At 46.1% G+C, this 17,977-nt stretch overlaps 1 protein-coding gene across 5 annotated transcripts in view; it reads right to left on the reverse strand.

Annotated features, from left to right (window-relative positions):
• Positions 1–17,977, reverse strand: part of creb5b (cAMP responsive element binding protein 5b) — a 64,359-nt gene that overhangs the window by 34,940 nt on the left and 11,442 nt on the right. For all 5 annotated transcript variants that reach the window (XR_009795201.1, XM_061821336.1, XM_061821338.1 and 2 more), the window contains exons 2-5: positions 15,352–15,422; positions 15,042–15,135; positions 12,628–12,749; positions 9,846–9,997 (exon numbers count right to left, since the gene is read on the reverse strand). Coding sequence is in view for 4 of the 5 variants with exons in the window: in XM_061821336.1 (XP_061677320.1) it covers positions 9,846–9,997; positions 12,628–12,749; positions 15,042–15,135; positions 15,352–15,405 (422 nt within the window). In the remaining variant the exon portion in view is untranslated. The remainder of the gene's footprint in view (positions 1–9,845; positions 9,998–12,627; positions 12,750–15,041; positions 15,136–15,351; positions 15,423–17,977) is intronic.

Genomic DNA, 17,977 nt, shown 5'->3' on the forward strand with positions numbered 1-17,977 from the left:
GCTCATTTAACGGCGCGTATGACACCCGAGCAGCGCGGCGTACCCAAACATTTCCACATGGGGAAAAAGTCACGAAAACACAATGAGCCGCGTCAGCGGCGGCCGTGCGCCGCCCGGACGCAGTTTTCCCTCCGCCGGCTGTCAAGCGCGTGGAATAACAAGGCGGCGACAGAAGTAAACACTTGATTTTGGAATTGTTTTGTTGGACTTTCAACCGTTTCGTGTCATGTTCACCGTTAAGAACAAGAAAATCTTCTGGGGAAAAAAACATAACGTATCAAAGGGCAACATGCCACGTTTGCTAACGTGCAATAAAGTCTTTTGTTTTTAATAAGTAATATTTCATTTCAGACTGAGAAATTGAGAAAAATGCTGCACAAAGTCAGATTGATGCCGTGTGATACACAATAAAACCATTAGAAAATTAGATTAAATAAAATTATTGTTGTGAAAGGCCAGTTATAGAAATAGCAGCGAACTGGCAAAATAAATGACAATAAACTGGAGCCTCTAAAATGAAAACACAATCTGGTCCCGGACACTCGTGGCTTTAGAATGATTTGTTTGCCAGTTGAAAATTTCATTCCAAAATAAATGATTCGGTTCCTCGGTCTTCCGAGCTCCTTCGTAGAACTATTAGAAAAAGGTTTTATTGTAGAGGTTATTACAATGTTATTACATACTTAACAGTGGAAAAGTAAAGTTATTTTGTCGTAATGACAATTCTTGCAGGTGTGCGTCTACATTTTATCTGTACTATATTGTATGTTGACAGCTACGAGAACACAGGTGTCAAACTCAAGGCCCGGGGGCCGCGTCCGGCCTGCCACATGATGCTATTTGGCTTGTGTTAAAATTCGCGATTCTTTTGGAAATCTGTCGCAAAATTTCGAATGGTCATACAACATGAATGCTAATGTTGAGATACAAAAAGCATTTTTTGAACAATGGTTGAAGAACCCATTACCCTTGATTTCTGATCGTGTGTAAATCCGATGTGACGATTAAAGATTAGGGTTTGACGCCCCCGCACGAGAAGGTCCATTTTCTCACGTGAGTTCGTGCTCGATGATGAAGATTATCCAGCCTCCCCCCCCCGTAATATTTTGAATACTGCTTTCAAGAACATTCCAAACATTGTTTTGCCTTGTTTCAGCTTTTGCTCTGAACGCGGTTCGCGTCGGCTGCGAGACGCCGTCGGCAGCAGTCCTCGAAGTGAGGCTGCGGTGCCTCACGCGTCGTGTTCCTCTGCGTGTGTGTTTGTGTGTGTAGGTGAGTGAATAATGACGGGCTGCGGCCCCTCTGAGGGGATTGATAATAGCCCGGGGCTGGGGTGGGGGGGCTGTGGGGGGGGGGGGGGCGTCCCCGGGGAGAGCAGGTAGACACTCCACAGTCCTGACCCTGCGCTCTCACATTACTGAGTGCCGGGCTCTCACAGCGGCTCTTTTCCGTCCCAATCCCCACCCCAGAACCGCAAAGCCTCCACCCACCGCCCACCTTCAGTCGGCCATTACATCACCGTTCGACCTTCTTGCGTGTATTCTATCTTTATCGCGTTGTTTTTATGACTACATTATTATTATTTACAAGGTTATCTTCGCTGCTGACTTGCGGTCCACCTCAGCCCGAGAAGACCTTTCCAGATGAGCTCGTGAGCGCGCACGATGGTCTACGTATTGTGTGACCAGTCCGGACTCCAATTGGAGTTCTGTGGACTTCAGCACAAGGGCCTTGGCGCCGGTCCAAAAGGAGAGAGAAAGAAAGCGCGATGCACAGGTCCACTGACTCATATCCTTCCCTCTCTGAGTCTACTCCAGCGATGATGTAATCCTTTTGGCTTTTCGTCTCCCCCCCCCCCCGCCCTGTGCCTGCCCACCCCGAGATTGGGTCCCTCCCTCCTCGAGTCCCTCTCGCCCCCCCCCCCCCCTCGCGCTATCCCTCCGACATCCAGCGTCGATGCGCTCGCCTCGTGCCGCGGTGAAGTCACCGAGCGCCGGGTCGAGAGACGCGGCGGCGAGAAACTTTCGAACGTAACCAAAACATCCCAGGGCCGAGTTCCAGACGCTAAGGGAGATGGTGGTGCGGTTGCCGTGGGAACCGCGGTAAACAGAGGGAGAAACAAGGGCCTCAAACAGCTTGCAGCTGCCTGGCTCGCCGGGTAAACACTACACAGGACCTGCCCCTGATTTACTGCCTTTAATCACTGGTGGGAGGAGAGTGCCACGGGGTTTGGGCTGAGGAAATAAAACGAATCTGATCAAATAAATCAGCGCTAATGGCTTAAGACACCGGCTGACTTTTATTAGCCGGCGGCTAGCGGAGCGACGGATGCTAGCGCCGTAAGAAAACGACGGCGACGGGGCCGCGGTGGGGGGCGGGGTGGGGGCGTTCGCATTTCGCGGAGACACGAGATGAGGCAAAGACAAAGTGTGGAGAGCTCGTGAAGGATAATCTGTTCCGAATTAGGAGACTGTTGCTCAATAATTTTACTAGATGTGATGTGGCACCACGAGGACACCAAGGATTTGTCTCCCATTCGAGATGAAAGAGTATGAAAGCTGCTCCATAAATTCATCTCACCACTAAATGAGCGAAACCTATTGGCAACAATTATATCATTTTTTAGTTTTTTTTATTTTACGCAACTTAACCGCGAAGGGAACTTGATTGCCGTTGGCCTCGTTTCAATCGCCTCTTGCACACTGTCTGTTCGAGTCAGGATTTATCTGCCGTTTTTCCCTTGATGCTGTTCCGTATGAAACGGTACTGACGCGGAATGCGGTGACGGGGGTGGGGGGGGGGAGCTGTAACGTAGACCAGGGACCTGGGTTCCGTGGAATAGGCAAAGCCCTATAAATGACACCTTCTGATACTAATTTTGCAGAATCTCTCCGGTGAAAACGAGACTGGTGACAATTATTTCCAACGGGCGGAACAGTCTGGAGCAGTATTATACGTTTGTTTGCGTTTCCATTGCAAATGGACTCAAAAATATCCAAACGCTTTCACTTTTCGCTCGAGTAGACTTCAGGAGGACAGAGCGAGACATGACGCTGTGCACGGAGCGCTCGACCGAGTTATCCGCCTTCGTGACGGACGAACGGATCGAGTTGGAAAGCGCCGGTCGCCATTTATGATTATGCTAACAACTTCTTGTCTTATGGCGTACATCATGGCAACATTTCTGCCAGCTACGTTGTTATATTCATTTTTCAAAAGATATGGTATGACTTAAAAGTATCCCTTTACGCATTTTCACCACAGTTTAAGCACTCCGGTTTTTCGGGTGGTTAATTTTCCTGTTGTTGTAAACAGAACGGGAAGTCAACTGGAAGCAAATTTGCAGATCACCGGGCGACATCGGAAGCATGTCACGGACCTTGTGCAAGTCGTAAAATGAAAAAAAAAAAAAAAAAAAGAGTTAAAAAGAATACACTGGAATGCCTCAACTCAACTTTATTGATAAAGCCCCCAACAACCGCAACTGGAAAAAAAGCCCGGACACAGATAAAAAACAAATGGAACAATTCGAACAATAAAACGAGGATAAAACGCAAAAACAGGTGGAAAGTGAAACTGAAAGCCAAAGAATGAAAATGGGTTTCTATACGCAGTTTTTAATGGAAGGGAGGACGCTCGTACCACACCGAGCTCCGGCCCGGACCTCAAAAAATCTCAAAGAGCGCATTCAGAGCTTTAAAAACATAAACGAATCTTCAAATTAATTAAAGAACGCACGGGCAGCCCGTGGAGGGAGGCCAGAATCGACATTATGTGCTCCCTCTTCCGTGCTCCAGTTAAGAGACGACTGGCGAGTGTTTTTCTCGATTTTTTTTTTTGTTTTTTTTTTTTTTTTTGCTATTAAGTCATCACGCACGGTTATCGCCCACCGCCCACGGAGTGTTAACGCAACCCTGATGAAAGTTTGCGGACCCAAACATCCCAACCGAGTCCCGTCTTTTGCCTCACTTGTCTCTCTTTTGATCACCTGGACTCCATTGTGCCTAATCTTGGAACTCCTCTAATCACTTTTTGTCCTCTGTGCAATTTGGACATGATCTATCGTTTCCTTTCCTCACGATGGTCCCGCCGAAGCCATCTGATGCCTCCGCTCTCTTGCAATCCTTCATTTCCTCTCCTCCATCTCCCCCCCTGCCCCCTCTTCCTCTCCTGCATCCACCTCTGATCCCTTTCTTCCTCCCCTACATCTAACTCCTGATCCCCCCGCGCCCCCCCCCCCCCTTTTCCACACTTCCCCCGTGCAGAGATCCCCGCGAGGCGCGAGCTGCTCGCGCAGGAGGCTGCATGTGCGGTGGCCCCCGGGGGCAGGGATGACACAGCCCCGCTGGAATGAGAGGGAACAGACACCGGGCGTTCCTCTACAAACGCGCTATTAAACGCACTGCAGTACACAATGAGCTCATCTTAATTCAGGTCAGATGTACGTCGGATGTTCTCCCACTTTCTTTTTCTCTCTTTTCATTTTCTAATCAAGCGCACACCACGGCTTCTTCTCGGGACCTTTTAATTTATGCCCTTTGCGAAGCCGCGCATCGCCCCGTAAAGTTTAGAACCGCGTCGGATGGTTGACTTTTGCTCATGTGGAGAAGTGCGCCTGTCAAGTCGGGACACGAGGACCCCCCTCGGGCATTTTGTAGCGGTCTTGCCCTCCTGCACTCAGGAAACGACCTCCCCCTCTTATCTCCCTAAACCAATCATAAACACTAATAAAATGTGTTTTCTTCCAATTGTCAACTCTCTGAGGTTAAAGTTTATCTACAGAACACAAACCCCCCCCCCCCCCCCAAGCGCTGTCTGGTTAGCGCGGCCTTTCAACTCTGTCACTGGCACGGCAGGTATCGAAATGATATGAAAGCACAAACCCGACACGGAGTTGAGGTGCATTTAAGAAACTCCGACGCCATCAGACGGCGTTTGTGGGCCCGCTTGTTTTATTGGAGGCATGGGAAAATGTGTATTTAATGTGTATTCAATTCACAACTCATAATTAGACCAATACTACTCGTAACGTTGCACACAGGAAAAGTAGAAATGTAAAAGTGACAATTCATCAGGATCTTAGATGAAATCCCAAACCGGGTGCAATGGAACGTACCAACCGGCGATCTTAAGCTCCGCCCCCTTAGCTACATTTGCCGTGTCCCACAAGCTTCCAAAATGGCGACTGAACACAACATGTTTGAAGTCGATTCTCTAACGCGTATTCCAGACAATATTGCGGTATGTTTTTTGCAAAATGCGTCACACCCGTCAAAGACAGAGAGGTCTCAACTACTTCACCGGAATTAAGATTTTTGGACGGAGCGGGACGCAACGTCAGAGTTACGGCGAAACGTTGGCGATCGATGCAAAAAAGTTTGGTGCACTTCATTCGGCAGGTCAGTGATACACTAACAAAGTGAAAGTTGCGCTCCTGCAATGTATAAAGGACCATTTTCTTCGTAACATGAACTTTTCCAAGCGCACGCTACTGACAACCAGCGTTGCCTGTGGGACAAAACGGCGAGATGGGCGTGTCAAGCCAGGGGTTTAGACAACGCGGCTATCTGATTGGCTGTTATTGTACGAGTGATTGACAGGTCAGAAAGGTCCATTGTACCCTAAATCCAACAAAGGCACCGTAAATGTACTCTACAGCGTTCGACATGTTTTCAATTAAGACAGATTTAGACTTCCTTTAAACGCAACGATAAGGATGACAAAAAAGTGCCGGGTCAAAGGTGTGAAAAACGGTGTGCATTTAATGCAACACGGAAACAAAATGACTTCCTTCACAACTGTGACGTGACACACGAGCTTGTTGTCTACAGTATGTGTGCGAAAGAGTGGCGAACAGGTGACATTTTGTGATCATAATTGATAAGTCATCGACCAGACGGACGATGAATCAATTCATTGATTACCCATCCATCCATTTTCTCAGCCGCTTATGCTCACAAGGGCCGCGGGAGTGCCGGAGCCAACCCAGCTATCAACGGGCGGGGGGCAGGGTACACCCTGAACTGGTTTGGGCCAGTATCAATACCATCACTGAGCGGGAATCGATCCCACGCTGCAAGGCGTGTGTACCACTACGCCATCACCGACTTGTTCATTGATTTTTTTTCTTTTGAAATATTATTTTCAAGGGGAACGTGGAAAAACCGAAGGTCCTGAACTTTTTTTTTTTAAAGCAGTACTTTGTTAAGCGTGCCAATTTACGGCATGTGCGGATTTAACTACAATTTTCATAAATAAACATTATTCTTCTTCTTGAAGTAATTGACAGTTGCCTCTATTGGTTGCGGTCATTCGATCCACTCCATTCATCCATTTTCTTTGCCGCTTATCCTCACGAGGATCAGGGGGATTGCTGGAGCCTATCCCAGCAGTTAACGGGCAGGAGGCAGGGTACACCCCGAACTGGTCGCCAGCCAATCGCAGGGCACATAGTGACAAACGTCCGCACTCACAATCACACCTAGGGGCAATTTAGAGGGTCCAATTAAGGTTTTTGGGATGTGGGAGGAAACCGGAGTACCCGGAGAAAAGCCACGCAGGCACGGGAGAACATGGAAACCCCTCGATCCACTCCATTATGTCTTAATTGCTTCAAAAACGTGATTAATCAAAATGAATCCTCGGAAAAAAAAAAAAAAATTGACCAAATTTTGAAAGCTCAATTAATTGAATTCTTATGACATATTTTCTTTAATCATTATTTCATGCGGCTGTTTCTCTCGTGACCTGCGATTGGCTGGCAACCAGTTCAGGGCGTACCCCGCCTCCTGCCCGTCGACAGCCGGGATAGGCTCCAGCACTCCCCGCGACCCTTGTGAGGATAAGCGGCTCAGAAAATGGATGGATTTCATGATTATAATGAGAGGAATTCCACCAATGACAAAAACTATGCTCAGCTGTTGACGCTTTAGTAAAACAACACATTTGTATGAGATCTACGGCTCAAAAACGACATCTTTTTACTCACAACTAAAAGAAGCAAACGGCCACTCGATTTTCACCCCGTCGCATTAAAACTAAATCGCGCTACGTAATGGAAACCACTGGAGCGAAACCCTCTCAGGAGCCGGAGCCGAATAATGTCATTCTCGGTGTCTCGTGCCCACGCCCATCTCCGAGCACATCCCCCGGTTAATGAGTGAAAAAAAAAAAAAGTTGTTTGCGCAGATTGTTGCATCTCACGGCTGACGGGTAACGTCCAAAAAGTTTAACTCTGACATAACTACAAGCGGAATGCACGCAACTCTTTTGTACGCGGCTTTGGGCTCTTTTCTCGTTCTTCGTTTTTAACGCCGGTTTGCGTCGGCGTCGCTCCCCGAAGACCGTTTTTAGGGACACGAAAGGGAACGGCGAGGGGAAAGAAAGGAGAAAAAAAAGGAGGGCGAGCGAGAGAAGTCCTCAGGTTTCACAGCTGCAGGCCCCCGGCTCAACTCGAAAGTAAATGGACTTGAGGAAAGCCAATCCTAATTGATTCCAAGCCTCAAAGCGCTTTAGTAAACATTGTGGAGCAATGAAAATGACTTGTTATCCTAATTCATCGGATGCCCGCGCTGCGTGTTCGACAAAAGCTGAGGAATAATTCAAGGAAGCGAAACGATGCGGTCCGGTCGCAATTTTTTTGTTCTCTTTTCGCAACGTTAATCTCAGATCCAAATGGGAAAAAAAAAAAAAGTCGGCGTTTGCTTGGAAAACATAAATGATTATACCTCTTTATTGTGAGTTAAGGTATTTGAAGTACAGTTATGCAACTCCTTTCGATAAATGAGCCAAAGCAAAAGAAATGCGACCTAAATCTATTATATCGTACGCCAGCAGTCGCCACGAAGACATGCGGGCCTGGGGCACACTTTGAGTTCGAGTCCAAAATGTTTGTAAAATGATTGTAATTGAGATTGTAAAAGCTGCAGGCAGCTCGCCAGTGAAGAGGTGAACATTCTTGAGTGAGTTTTTAAGGACAGGTAAACTCAGGTGAAGCAAGTCCGGCGCAGTTTACGTTACCGGCTGTGATTGCCGCCGCTGCGCCTCGGGCGCGGATGAAATTCCACCCTCGTCCCTGACAAAGAGCCTGACGGCGCGTCAGTCAGGCTCAGAAGTTGACGGGCCTCCCATGCAATATTCACCGGCTTCTCGAGCTGTAAATCTACACAGGGGAGAACCGCGACGCGGCGGGAACGAGCCCGACGCTGAGACGTCTCAATGTCGAGCGTGCTTTAAAACCGGCCTGGTTTAAAGTGGGGGGGGGGGGTTGATTGGGGGCTACAAAGAAAATAAAATCGGTTTTGTTTTTTAATGACACTATAATTTCTTTGTGATGAAATTTAATTCCAATATTTGTGGGGGGGGGAGAAAAAGCTTTTAAAGTACGAAATATTTGGTCTAGGGCACTTTTTGTGCTCTTTTTTATAATTAATTTAATTTAATCATCATTTATAAAGCAATTATTAAATGAAAATTAAAAGGGTAAAATGGATGTTGAAAAAAATGCTTTTTTTTTTTAAATATTTCCAACAAATATATTAACAAGTTATTGACTGAGACGAATGAATTAAAAAAATAATAAAATAATGAATGAATTGACGGCACGGTGGCGCAGCTGGTAAAGCGTGGGCCTCACAGTTCTGAGGTCCCCGGTTCGATCCCGGCCCCGCCTATGTGGAGTTTGCATGTTCTCCCCGTGCCGTGCCTGCGTGGCTTTTCTCCGGGCACTCCGGTTCCCTCCTACATCCCAAAAACATGCAACATGAATTGGACACTCTAAATTGTCCCAAGGTGTGATTGTGAGTGCATCTGTTTGTCTCCATGTGCCCTGCGATTGGCTGGTGACCAGTTCAGGGTGTAACCCCGCCTCCTGCCCGTCGACAGCTGGGATAGGCTCCAGCACTCCCCGCGACCCTCACGAGGATAAGCGGCAAAGAAAATGGATGGATGGATGAATTGTAATTAACAAATTTTTCGGAAAAAAATCGTTTAAATGAATGCAACAAATTTTACAGGACACTTGATAACTGAAATGAAAGAATGTAGTAGGCTATATTTTGCTCGGGCGCTTTAAAGTGTGGAAGCACAATGAGATCAGAACATTTAGAATTTTTAAAAAATTCATTGAAATAGGCCTCGAAAGTCCAACAAAAATACATCAGAGAGTACCTCACAAAAGGCTCGGTTGAGGAAGCCTCAAGAGAATACTCGACGTAGTTTGCGTGGCTTTTCCAAAAAGGAAGACCAGCGTCAACAAGGTGTGCGGGGAGAAGTACACGAGAAGCGGGGAAAAAACTTTTTCAATGGGTTACAGGAAGTAAATGACAATAAATGATAACGATATAGAGTGACTAACTTCTTTTTACACTTCTACACTCTCATTATGAGCCTTTGTGCCAAATTGGAAGTTGAGCGACATCCGGGAACGGAATGTTTTCGGCCCCAGATTCGATTCCCAGACTTTTTGGTGTTGTTAATCCACACCTGTGGCACGACGGCGCAAAACTATCGCCGTCATCCCGACCGCGGTAAGAAAAGAGCAATTTTAGGAGATGAAACGTTAAACCGCTGTTGAAGCGGACACGACCGAGGGCTTCGACGGTGACCTCATTTTTGGCATGTTCTGCTTTGGGACGAAGAGGAATGAAGACCAAGACATGGACAGCCAAACTGGTTCCCGGCTCCAAAAGTAACAAAATGCTGACATTGCCTCATAAATGAGCGACAATGACAAAAGGAGCGAGCGACACCCACCAATTATGTTTTGAATGCTAAGTAGGCTGCACAAACAAGTGGCGTATTCCGTTTATTGCGGATTAGAACCCGAGGTCGCGTGGTTCACTCACCCGATCTGTCTGTTGGTGGATGGCGCCTGAGTGATGACGGAGCTGGACTGAGGAGAAGGCAGCGCCTGCTGGATGACGATGCTGGTGTCGTGGTTGCCCATCCTCGAGTGGGCCTGCTGGTGTTGGCCACCCTGGCCGTGCAGAGAGATGTTCTGGAAGTTGACAATTCAGTGGAACTGATCACAAATTTTTGTTTCTGAACTTAGCTTGATTTTCCTTCCCTTTAAAATTTTTTACGGCAAGGTTAGAGACAAACTGAGATGGCAAATGTGTGTTTCTGTCACATGTACGTGTCAAAAATTTTAAATGCTACAAAACAAAAATTGAGAATTATTATGCCACATCGTCCATTTAGCAGCCCAATTTTGGAGCTTGTGAATCATCGCCTGTACGATTGTCAGGGTTGATTCGAACCCGTCCGACTCCGCATTTCCTTCCTTTTGGGTCACTTCATCACAATTGTGCAGTTTTTCAGGCGTGCTTTTCTAACTTTTAAATGCGAGATGGCCACAAGGGACGAGTTAGATAAAAAAAAAAAAGGCTTTTATGCGGTTGCTAGCTTTTCCAAAAATATTGAAGTGGAATATTTCCTTTCTGTAACTCAGTCATGTTTGTCTTCCTCTAACACTTCCAATTCCATCACTTCAAAGTTCATTTTGAATGGACACGCAATTTATCATCAATATTTTCACAATAAAAGAGAGCAATCTTTGTAGATCAGTCCCAAGATATCCACCACCAGCATGCAAAAATCTGAGTGAACGAGCAAATTAGCGGCCACGATTTGGAATCTCGGCGGCACGATGGAGCAACTGGCTAGAACGTTGGCCTCACAGTTCTGAGGACCGGGGTTCAAATCCCAGCCCCACCTGTGCGGAGTTTGCATGTTTTCCCCGTGCCTACGTGGGTTTTCTACGAGCACTCTGGTTTTCCCCCACATCCCAAAAACATCCATTCCTTGGAGACTCTAAATTGCCCCTAGGTGTGATTGTGAGTACGGCTGTTGTCTGTCTCCATGTGCCCTGCGATTGGCTGGCAACCAGTTGAGGGTCTACTCCACCCCCAGCCCGAAGATAGCTGGAATAGGCTCCAGCACTCTCGTGACCCTTGTGAGGATAAGTGGTTCAGACAACAACTGTACTATTTTGCACAACTTTTTAAAAACTTTTGTCATTGTCATGATTCATTGTTGACGATGGCAATAAATCTTGCTTAAATTTAATCTCCGTATATTACCGTTATGTACTGTAATGCAGTTACTGCTAATTATACTTTTTTTTTTTTTTTCCACGAAATGTCACATTCTTTCAGTGCTTCAGTGATTTATTCAATTCTGTGTATTTTGCAAGCCGGGACTTGCTACCAACTCACCAAGGCATCCCTTCATAAAACACAGAACGGGGAGGCTAGACACGGCCGACCCAGCAAGAGACAAGATCCAGAGTCAAAACACTTCGACAACACGCCGGCGTACAACGTGCACCAAACATTTTTCCAGACAGGCGGATTAGATAAGACGTCTTGTGATGATTGGAGAAGTAGCAAAGCATCGGCTTCATCCGACAAATCTACAAAGCGCGCCGCACGATGATGTGTTTATTTTAAATGCAGAAAGGACTCTCCCAAACATTTGCGGGGATTGTCCACTCTGAGGAAGATGGAGGGCACTCCTACGAGACTAGACTGAACTTATTATTTCATCTCCGCACTTGTAGTTAATGACAAATATCCACCGGCTAGCAAGGTCTGTCAAAGCCAGCAAAACTGATGCGGGGGCATTGAGTGGGGCAGTAAGGATGACTACACCACACGAAACAACATTTTTTTTAAAATGTGTTATTAGAGTAAGTTTCCTTCGGCATAGGGGTCGCCACAGCGTGACATCTCAGATGAACGCTCATATTTGTTTGGCACAATTTTTATGCCGGATGCCCTTCCTGACGCAACCCCAATTTGTGTTACTATAATAATGTATAAAAGCATATTGTGTATGTGGGGGTGGCAGTGAAGCCCAGTTTCCATCAAGTAGTGCACAATGAACCGCTTTTTATGTTTTACAACTCATATCCATGCATCTTCTTGGCCGGTTATCCTCACAAGGGTCGCGGGGTGTGCTGGAGCCTATCCAGCAGGAGGCGGGGTGCACCCTGAACTGCAAACTCCACACAGGGAGGGCCGGGATTGAACCCGGGACCTCAGAACTGTGAGGCCAAAGCTATTCCGGCTGCCGCTACAACTCATATGTTTTAAAAAAAATTCAACTAAATAAAACATCCACCCATCCATTTTCTTCGCCGCTTATCCTCACGAGGGTCACAGGCAGTTATGGATGCTATCCCAGCTGTCAACGGGCAGGAGGCGGGGTTAAACCCTGAACTGGTCGCCAGCCAATCGCAGGGCACGTAGAGACAGAAAAAAGTCACACTCACAATCACACCTTGGGGCAATTGACGCATGTTTTTGGGATGTGGGAGGAAACCGGAGTGCCCGGAGAAAAACCACGCAGGCACGGGGAGAACATGCAAACTCCACACAGGCGGGGCCGCGATCGAACCCAGGTCCTCAGAACTGTAAGGCCAACGCTTTACCAGCTGAGACACTAACTAAAACACATTTTTATAATCGCGTCGTAAACTCATTTGATCACACAAAAAGTCACAAGTCACAATTGTCCCAAGTGGGTGTGGTATAATTTGGATACATTTTGGAATATGTCACTCATATAAAAAAATGTGTACTGAAGTCATGCGGCTTCGGGTGGACCCGTTTGAGCCCCAAGTACCTGTTTGGAGTCCTCTTCTTCCTGGGCCTTGCAAAACTCTTGCTCAATGGAGCAGTCGAGCTCGCTGAACAGTCCCACCTCCTCGCAGTTCTTCAGGAAACGTGTCGGCGTTGGGGTCTGGTCTGAGGATCAGGGAAAAAGTACAAGCGTCGTTATCGCTAACTGCAAATTTATTTATTTACTGCATATATTATTTTCATTTAGTTTGGTGGACTTTTATTGCATTTTATGGCATTGTTTAATTGTTAAAACGGTATTTTCGGCAATGGTGTGATGTAACATTTGGAGCATTGAAAAACAAAAGGTTCACAACTGGTTGCGATTATTTTTCAGACGGCATGAGAACTTTTCAATTTGATGGGGCAGCAGATATAGTGCAGATCTCACCTAGCATGCGGGGGTCTCATTTGTTGAGCCCACTCAAACGCTGAGGTATTCAACTTGGCTTTGTGGGGGGTGGGGGGGGGGGGCACGGATCAGGTTTCAGACAGTCGAAGGTGATTTTAGGATCAGGGTTGTTTAAAAAGCTAAAAGCATAGCTCAGATCAGAGTCTGTTTATCTACTTTTGGGGGGGGGGGGGGGGGGGGGAACCGAGGCTTGCCTCACTCGAAGTTGCGTGCTGACCTATGAACCCCAAATGAGTTTTTGGTTTTGTTTTGGGGTTTTTTTTCCCCCTTTTCTCCCGGAGGATAAAAATGCTTGAAAGAAACATGAAAGTAGTGGTATCTAGTTGATGACAAAACAATTACAAAAATGATTTTGCAAGCCGGTAAATCAATCAACTACTCGAATGGATAAAATAATTCACACAATTTATGATTATGTTCCAGATTTTTGGAGAAGCGGAAAAGAAGACGCACTTTCATTTAAAGTATTTCTTATGCCTTGGAGTTGCAACACAAGCAAATCTGATCTTGCCGTCCAGTCATAAAGTTTTAGATTTAGGGATGACACGTGGGAGACAGGGAGGCACGGTGGCTGTAGCGCTTTGGCCTCACAGTTCTGAGGACTGGGGTTCAAATCTTGGCCTCCGCCCTGTGTGTAGCTTGCATGTTCTCCCCGTGATTATGACTGCAACTATTGTTTGTCTCTATGTGCCCTGCGATCGTCTGATAACCAGTTCAAGGTGTACTCCACCTCCTGCCTTAAGAGAGCTGAGATTAGTTCCAGCACTCCCGCGACCCTCGTGAGGATAAGCGGGTCAGAAAATGGATGGGCGGGAAAAGAATTTATTTTTTCAATTCACAATTTCGTTCGCAGCCGTGGCCGCGGTGGAGCCGCTGCGACGACGGTCTGAACGATACCCCGTGCTGAAAAATCTCCTTGTGATTAATCCGCGTGCGTTACTAACAGGGGAATTCTGGGTACGTAGGGGACGCGTCCTGAGGAATCCCCCGGTCTCATAGTTCCCCTTCTTCTCCACAGAGCAGGGCTCAGCAACCTTTTTGAGGCTGAGGGCTACTTTGTGAGCACCGATTGTAACGTGACCTGTTTACGGCAAATTTCGGACTCGGTTCATTACGCGTACGTAAAATATTTGAGTTTTAATTTATTGTAGTAAATGACATTACAGGTATTTTTACATTTCAATTCACGTAAGCAAGTCAGATTCAGAATTTAAAGTAAAAATAATAGTAACAATTTGTGGCCTGTGGTATTTTTAGAACATACCTCGCGGGCGGCTTACATGGTCCTCGCGGTCTACCATTCGCCCGCGGGCACCACGTTGCTGACCCCTGACATAGTGGCAGCTAACATACGTTCTATCCATCTTTATGCGAGTGTAGCGCTAACCCTAACTCTAATCTAACCTTAAAAACAAAGGTTGATAAAAAGATATACACAAATATGTACATGTGCGGCGACAAGTTATCGAATGGCACATGTTGAAGAATCACGGACGGGGATGTTTCAGACTGCCCAGAAGATTACAAAATATACGCGCATGCGCATTAATCACAAGGAAATTTTTCAGCACGGGGATCGTTCAGATCATCACACCGGCACATGGTTATTTGGGCACTAGACCCCCATTTATCAGTGTTGATATAATCTTTTGCGATTGGCTGGCGACCGGTTCAGGGTGTACCCGCCTGTCGCCCGGTAGGAAAAGCAAAAGCGGTCTTGCATAAATCCCAACACCAGTGGGGGAAATCGAACCTACGGCGCCTTCTGTCGCAAGTCACGTTCATGACTGCCTTCCCATAAATGAATCGTGCTTTAACATCTGACCAGAAGTTGGACGTTAATGATCGCCCGATGGAAATCGAGCGAGCGGGTGCCAAAAACAGTCAGCAAACAGGACCGTCGCACTCGTGTGTCAGAATCCCTTCAGCCAGCCGTTGCGTGAGTCACAAGGCTGTAAACGGAGCACGCCGGGAAGATTACAGCCGAGTGGCAAGCCTTAACTCACCGGATAACAAGTTGTCATTCTTGATGGAAGGAAACTTGAGGGTCATCTCATGTTTGTGTCGATGTATCATGAGGTGGTCTTCAGTGGGGAATCGCTGCGTGGAAGACGTACACGGGCAAAAATTAATCGAAATCTCTCTTTAAAGCAGTTTTTAGTAGACGCGGTTAAACATCCGTGATATATAAAAGACCCCGAGGTTTTTTTTACAGCCGTTCTTCGGTTCGCCCTTGATACGCGAGCCACAAAACACAACACACGACACACGCTCGTACGCGCGACACAGTGTACCACTTCGGGTTGACACGCTCACCTGTGAACAGCCAGGAGCGTTGCAAACATACGGCCTTTCCGGGTCTGAGTTCATCACAACGTCTCATGAAACTGAAAGAAAAAAGACCAAAATGAAGGAAAATAAAGACAGCGAGTCACCGCAGCATCCTACGGGGGGAAAAAAATACACTCATTGTGCGGCATAAAATTATATTGCACCTGTAGCAGCTGCGAGGTAATTTCAGTAATAAAGGACGTCTGCTCACATTTCACTTTAAATTATAATAATGTAATGGCTTGCGGTTTTCAAGGACTGAAAATGATGGATTTAGCAAAGTCTCCTCTCGGGACACCTGACAAACAAAGCTGGTACAGAAGTCGAAGGCGGACCACATCTGCTGGCTAAAAGGTTACGGGGAAAATGGTTTTCACCTCAATTGTTTCTGTAATTTGCCAATTAGGGGGAAAAAAAATGAAAATCAGACAAATTGGTTAAGACACTTAAACGTTACACTTGAATCTCATTTTACGTTTTAAGGGATTAGAGCTTCGAGTTCCGTCATAAAGCAGTCGTTTCACCGTCGGAATCGCTTGGTCGGGTCTTGTGACGGTCAAGAGAAGAAAGGTGAGATGTGGCAGCACAGCATGAGAAATAATAAAGTGCCGTTTTGCGTGAGAAGTTCAAGCGGTAAATTTCATGACTAATATTAGCTGCTACCGTTACGTTAGACACTGACTGGCTAGGAGTTTTTTTTTTTTTTTTTATCTCTGTCACTTGTTCAGGTAGAATGTTTTATTAATCTTACATTTGAGGTTAATGTGTTTTAAAATTAGCCATGAGTCACCTCCACCCAACTATATAAGAACTTGAGTGTCTATGTTCATATCAGTAGCGCGCTTAGCTAGCTAGCTACACTCCGTAAATGCGTCTTCCCTACGGATAGTCCGCTGAGTGCATCGTTGTCAGCTATGCGCTCATCCTCACGGTGTGTCAAATTCGGACGACATTTGTTTTTCATTTTACTCAAACGCGCTGTCTTTTTACACATTTATGACATGTTCAAATTTGGCTTAAAGCAGTGCATGTACACTAACTGGCTTATATTTTACGACGGTGTCTGTTTGATACTGGAATAAATTCTAATGGCGCTATTTGGTTTGGGGAAAATTGTTTTGAAATCCAAACCAACTAGAGATGGATTTTCTGGAATGGATTGGGTTCAACCTTTGACTATATTGAAGCGCTGCATTTATTAACAGCACGTAGACACCGCTAAGAGACACATTGAAGCACTTGGAGGAGAAAGTTTAATGCCTTGCACGAGGGAATATTGCTCTCTATGACTCTGCCAAATCCCTTGGGAGTTGGGCATTCAACACGACAAAATTAAAGACACGACAAATGTGAATTATTTGTTTACCAGGTGCTGCCAAACATAAAATTTGCTATCCTGACGTCATGGCAACGTATCACGCCAACCCATTTGGTCATTATTTTGTATTCTGTCATTAAAAAAAAAGAGTAATAAAACAATTACAATGACATCTAAGCCATTAGGTAAAAGAAGCATGTGTCATACCTATCTTCCATTTTAAAGAAAATTATTTTTATTATTGGCGTATGATTTCTGTGACTCACTCGTCCCTCTTTGCGCTTACAGTAATCGGAACGTCGACATGGCACCAACAAAAAGGGTAAATCTGCATTCAGATAAAAATGCATTCATTGGAGAGCATCAGAAAAAAAAAAAAAAAAAAAAACCCCACACACACACACACACACACATCAAAACAATTTAACGACTCCTCAAGAACGTTCCAAGGCCGACGTTGTAGCGTTTTAAAGGCTCTGAGGCCCGAGCGCATTTTGGAAAATCCAACCTTGACCCAATGCCGCAAAGCGCAAAACTACGAGCAGGGGGATTGACTACCGGCCTCAATTGCAGAGTCCAACGTTTGATGAAGCCATCTCACGCGCAACCTTGGCGGGCGACATGACAGCCGCATCCAAGGACGACGCTCGGCTGAGGACTGCAGCGGTGGGGGACAGTCGTCAACAGCCCACCTTTAAACAAGATCATGTACATCTCGGTCGGTAGCGAGTCGGAATTTTAATGTGAGGGGCCAGGGTTCGAGTCCCTGTTCAGGTGCATCCTTTTCAAGGCGGGAGTGTTATGAATGTGAGCAAGGCATCAAATGAATTGAAAAAGCGGTATGTATTGTTTGCACCACTGCAACACAAGTTTCTGTTCAGGTCCTCGTCAGTCACCCGTCACCCAATTCTTGGTCCAGCAAGACCGGATGGTCAGTCACACTTTTTGTCGCAACCGCGTGAGTTGCCCACTCTGCCAACTGAAATAATGCAGTCTTGTGACACGTCAACACTGGAACAAAGCCTATTTAGAAATTTGTCTCCAAAGCAAAACACAAATGTGGTTCTTTAATCTGTCCCGCGATGCAAAATGATATAAACATATCGTGTACGATATTGCCTTATTGAAACATGCCAAGGACACGAGAAACATGACTGAAAAAGTCTTTGGACTAAGAAACTGCGATCGGTAAAAATGTTAAATATTTTACCCAGACAATCGGGGACCTGTTTTGGGTTCTAACACTAAGCTAGGGAAAGTTGCAGGACTCCGCCGATACATTGCACATTATGA

Source organism: Syngnathoides biaculeatus, chromosome 5 (genome assembly GCF_019802595.1).
Source record: "Syngnathoides biaculeatus isolate LvHL_M chromosome 5, ASM1980259v1, whole genome shotgun sequence".
Classification (NCBI taxonomy): Eukaryota; Metazoa; Chordata; class Actinopteri; order Syngnathiformes; family Syngnathidae; genus Syngnathoides; species Syngnathoides biaculeatus.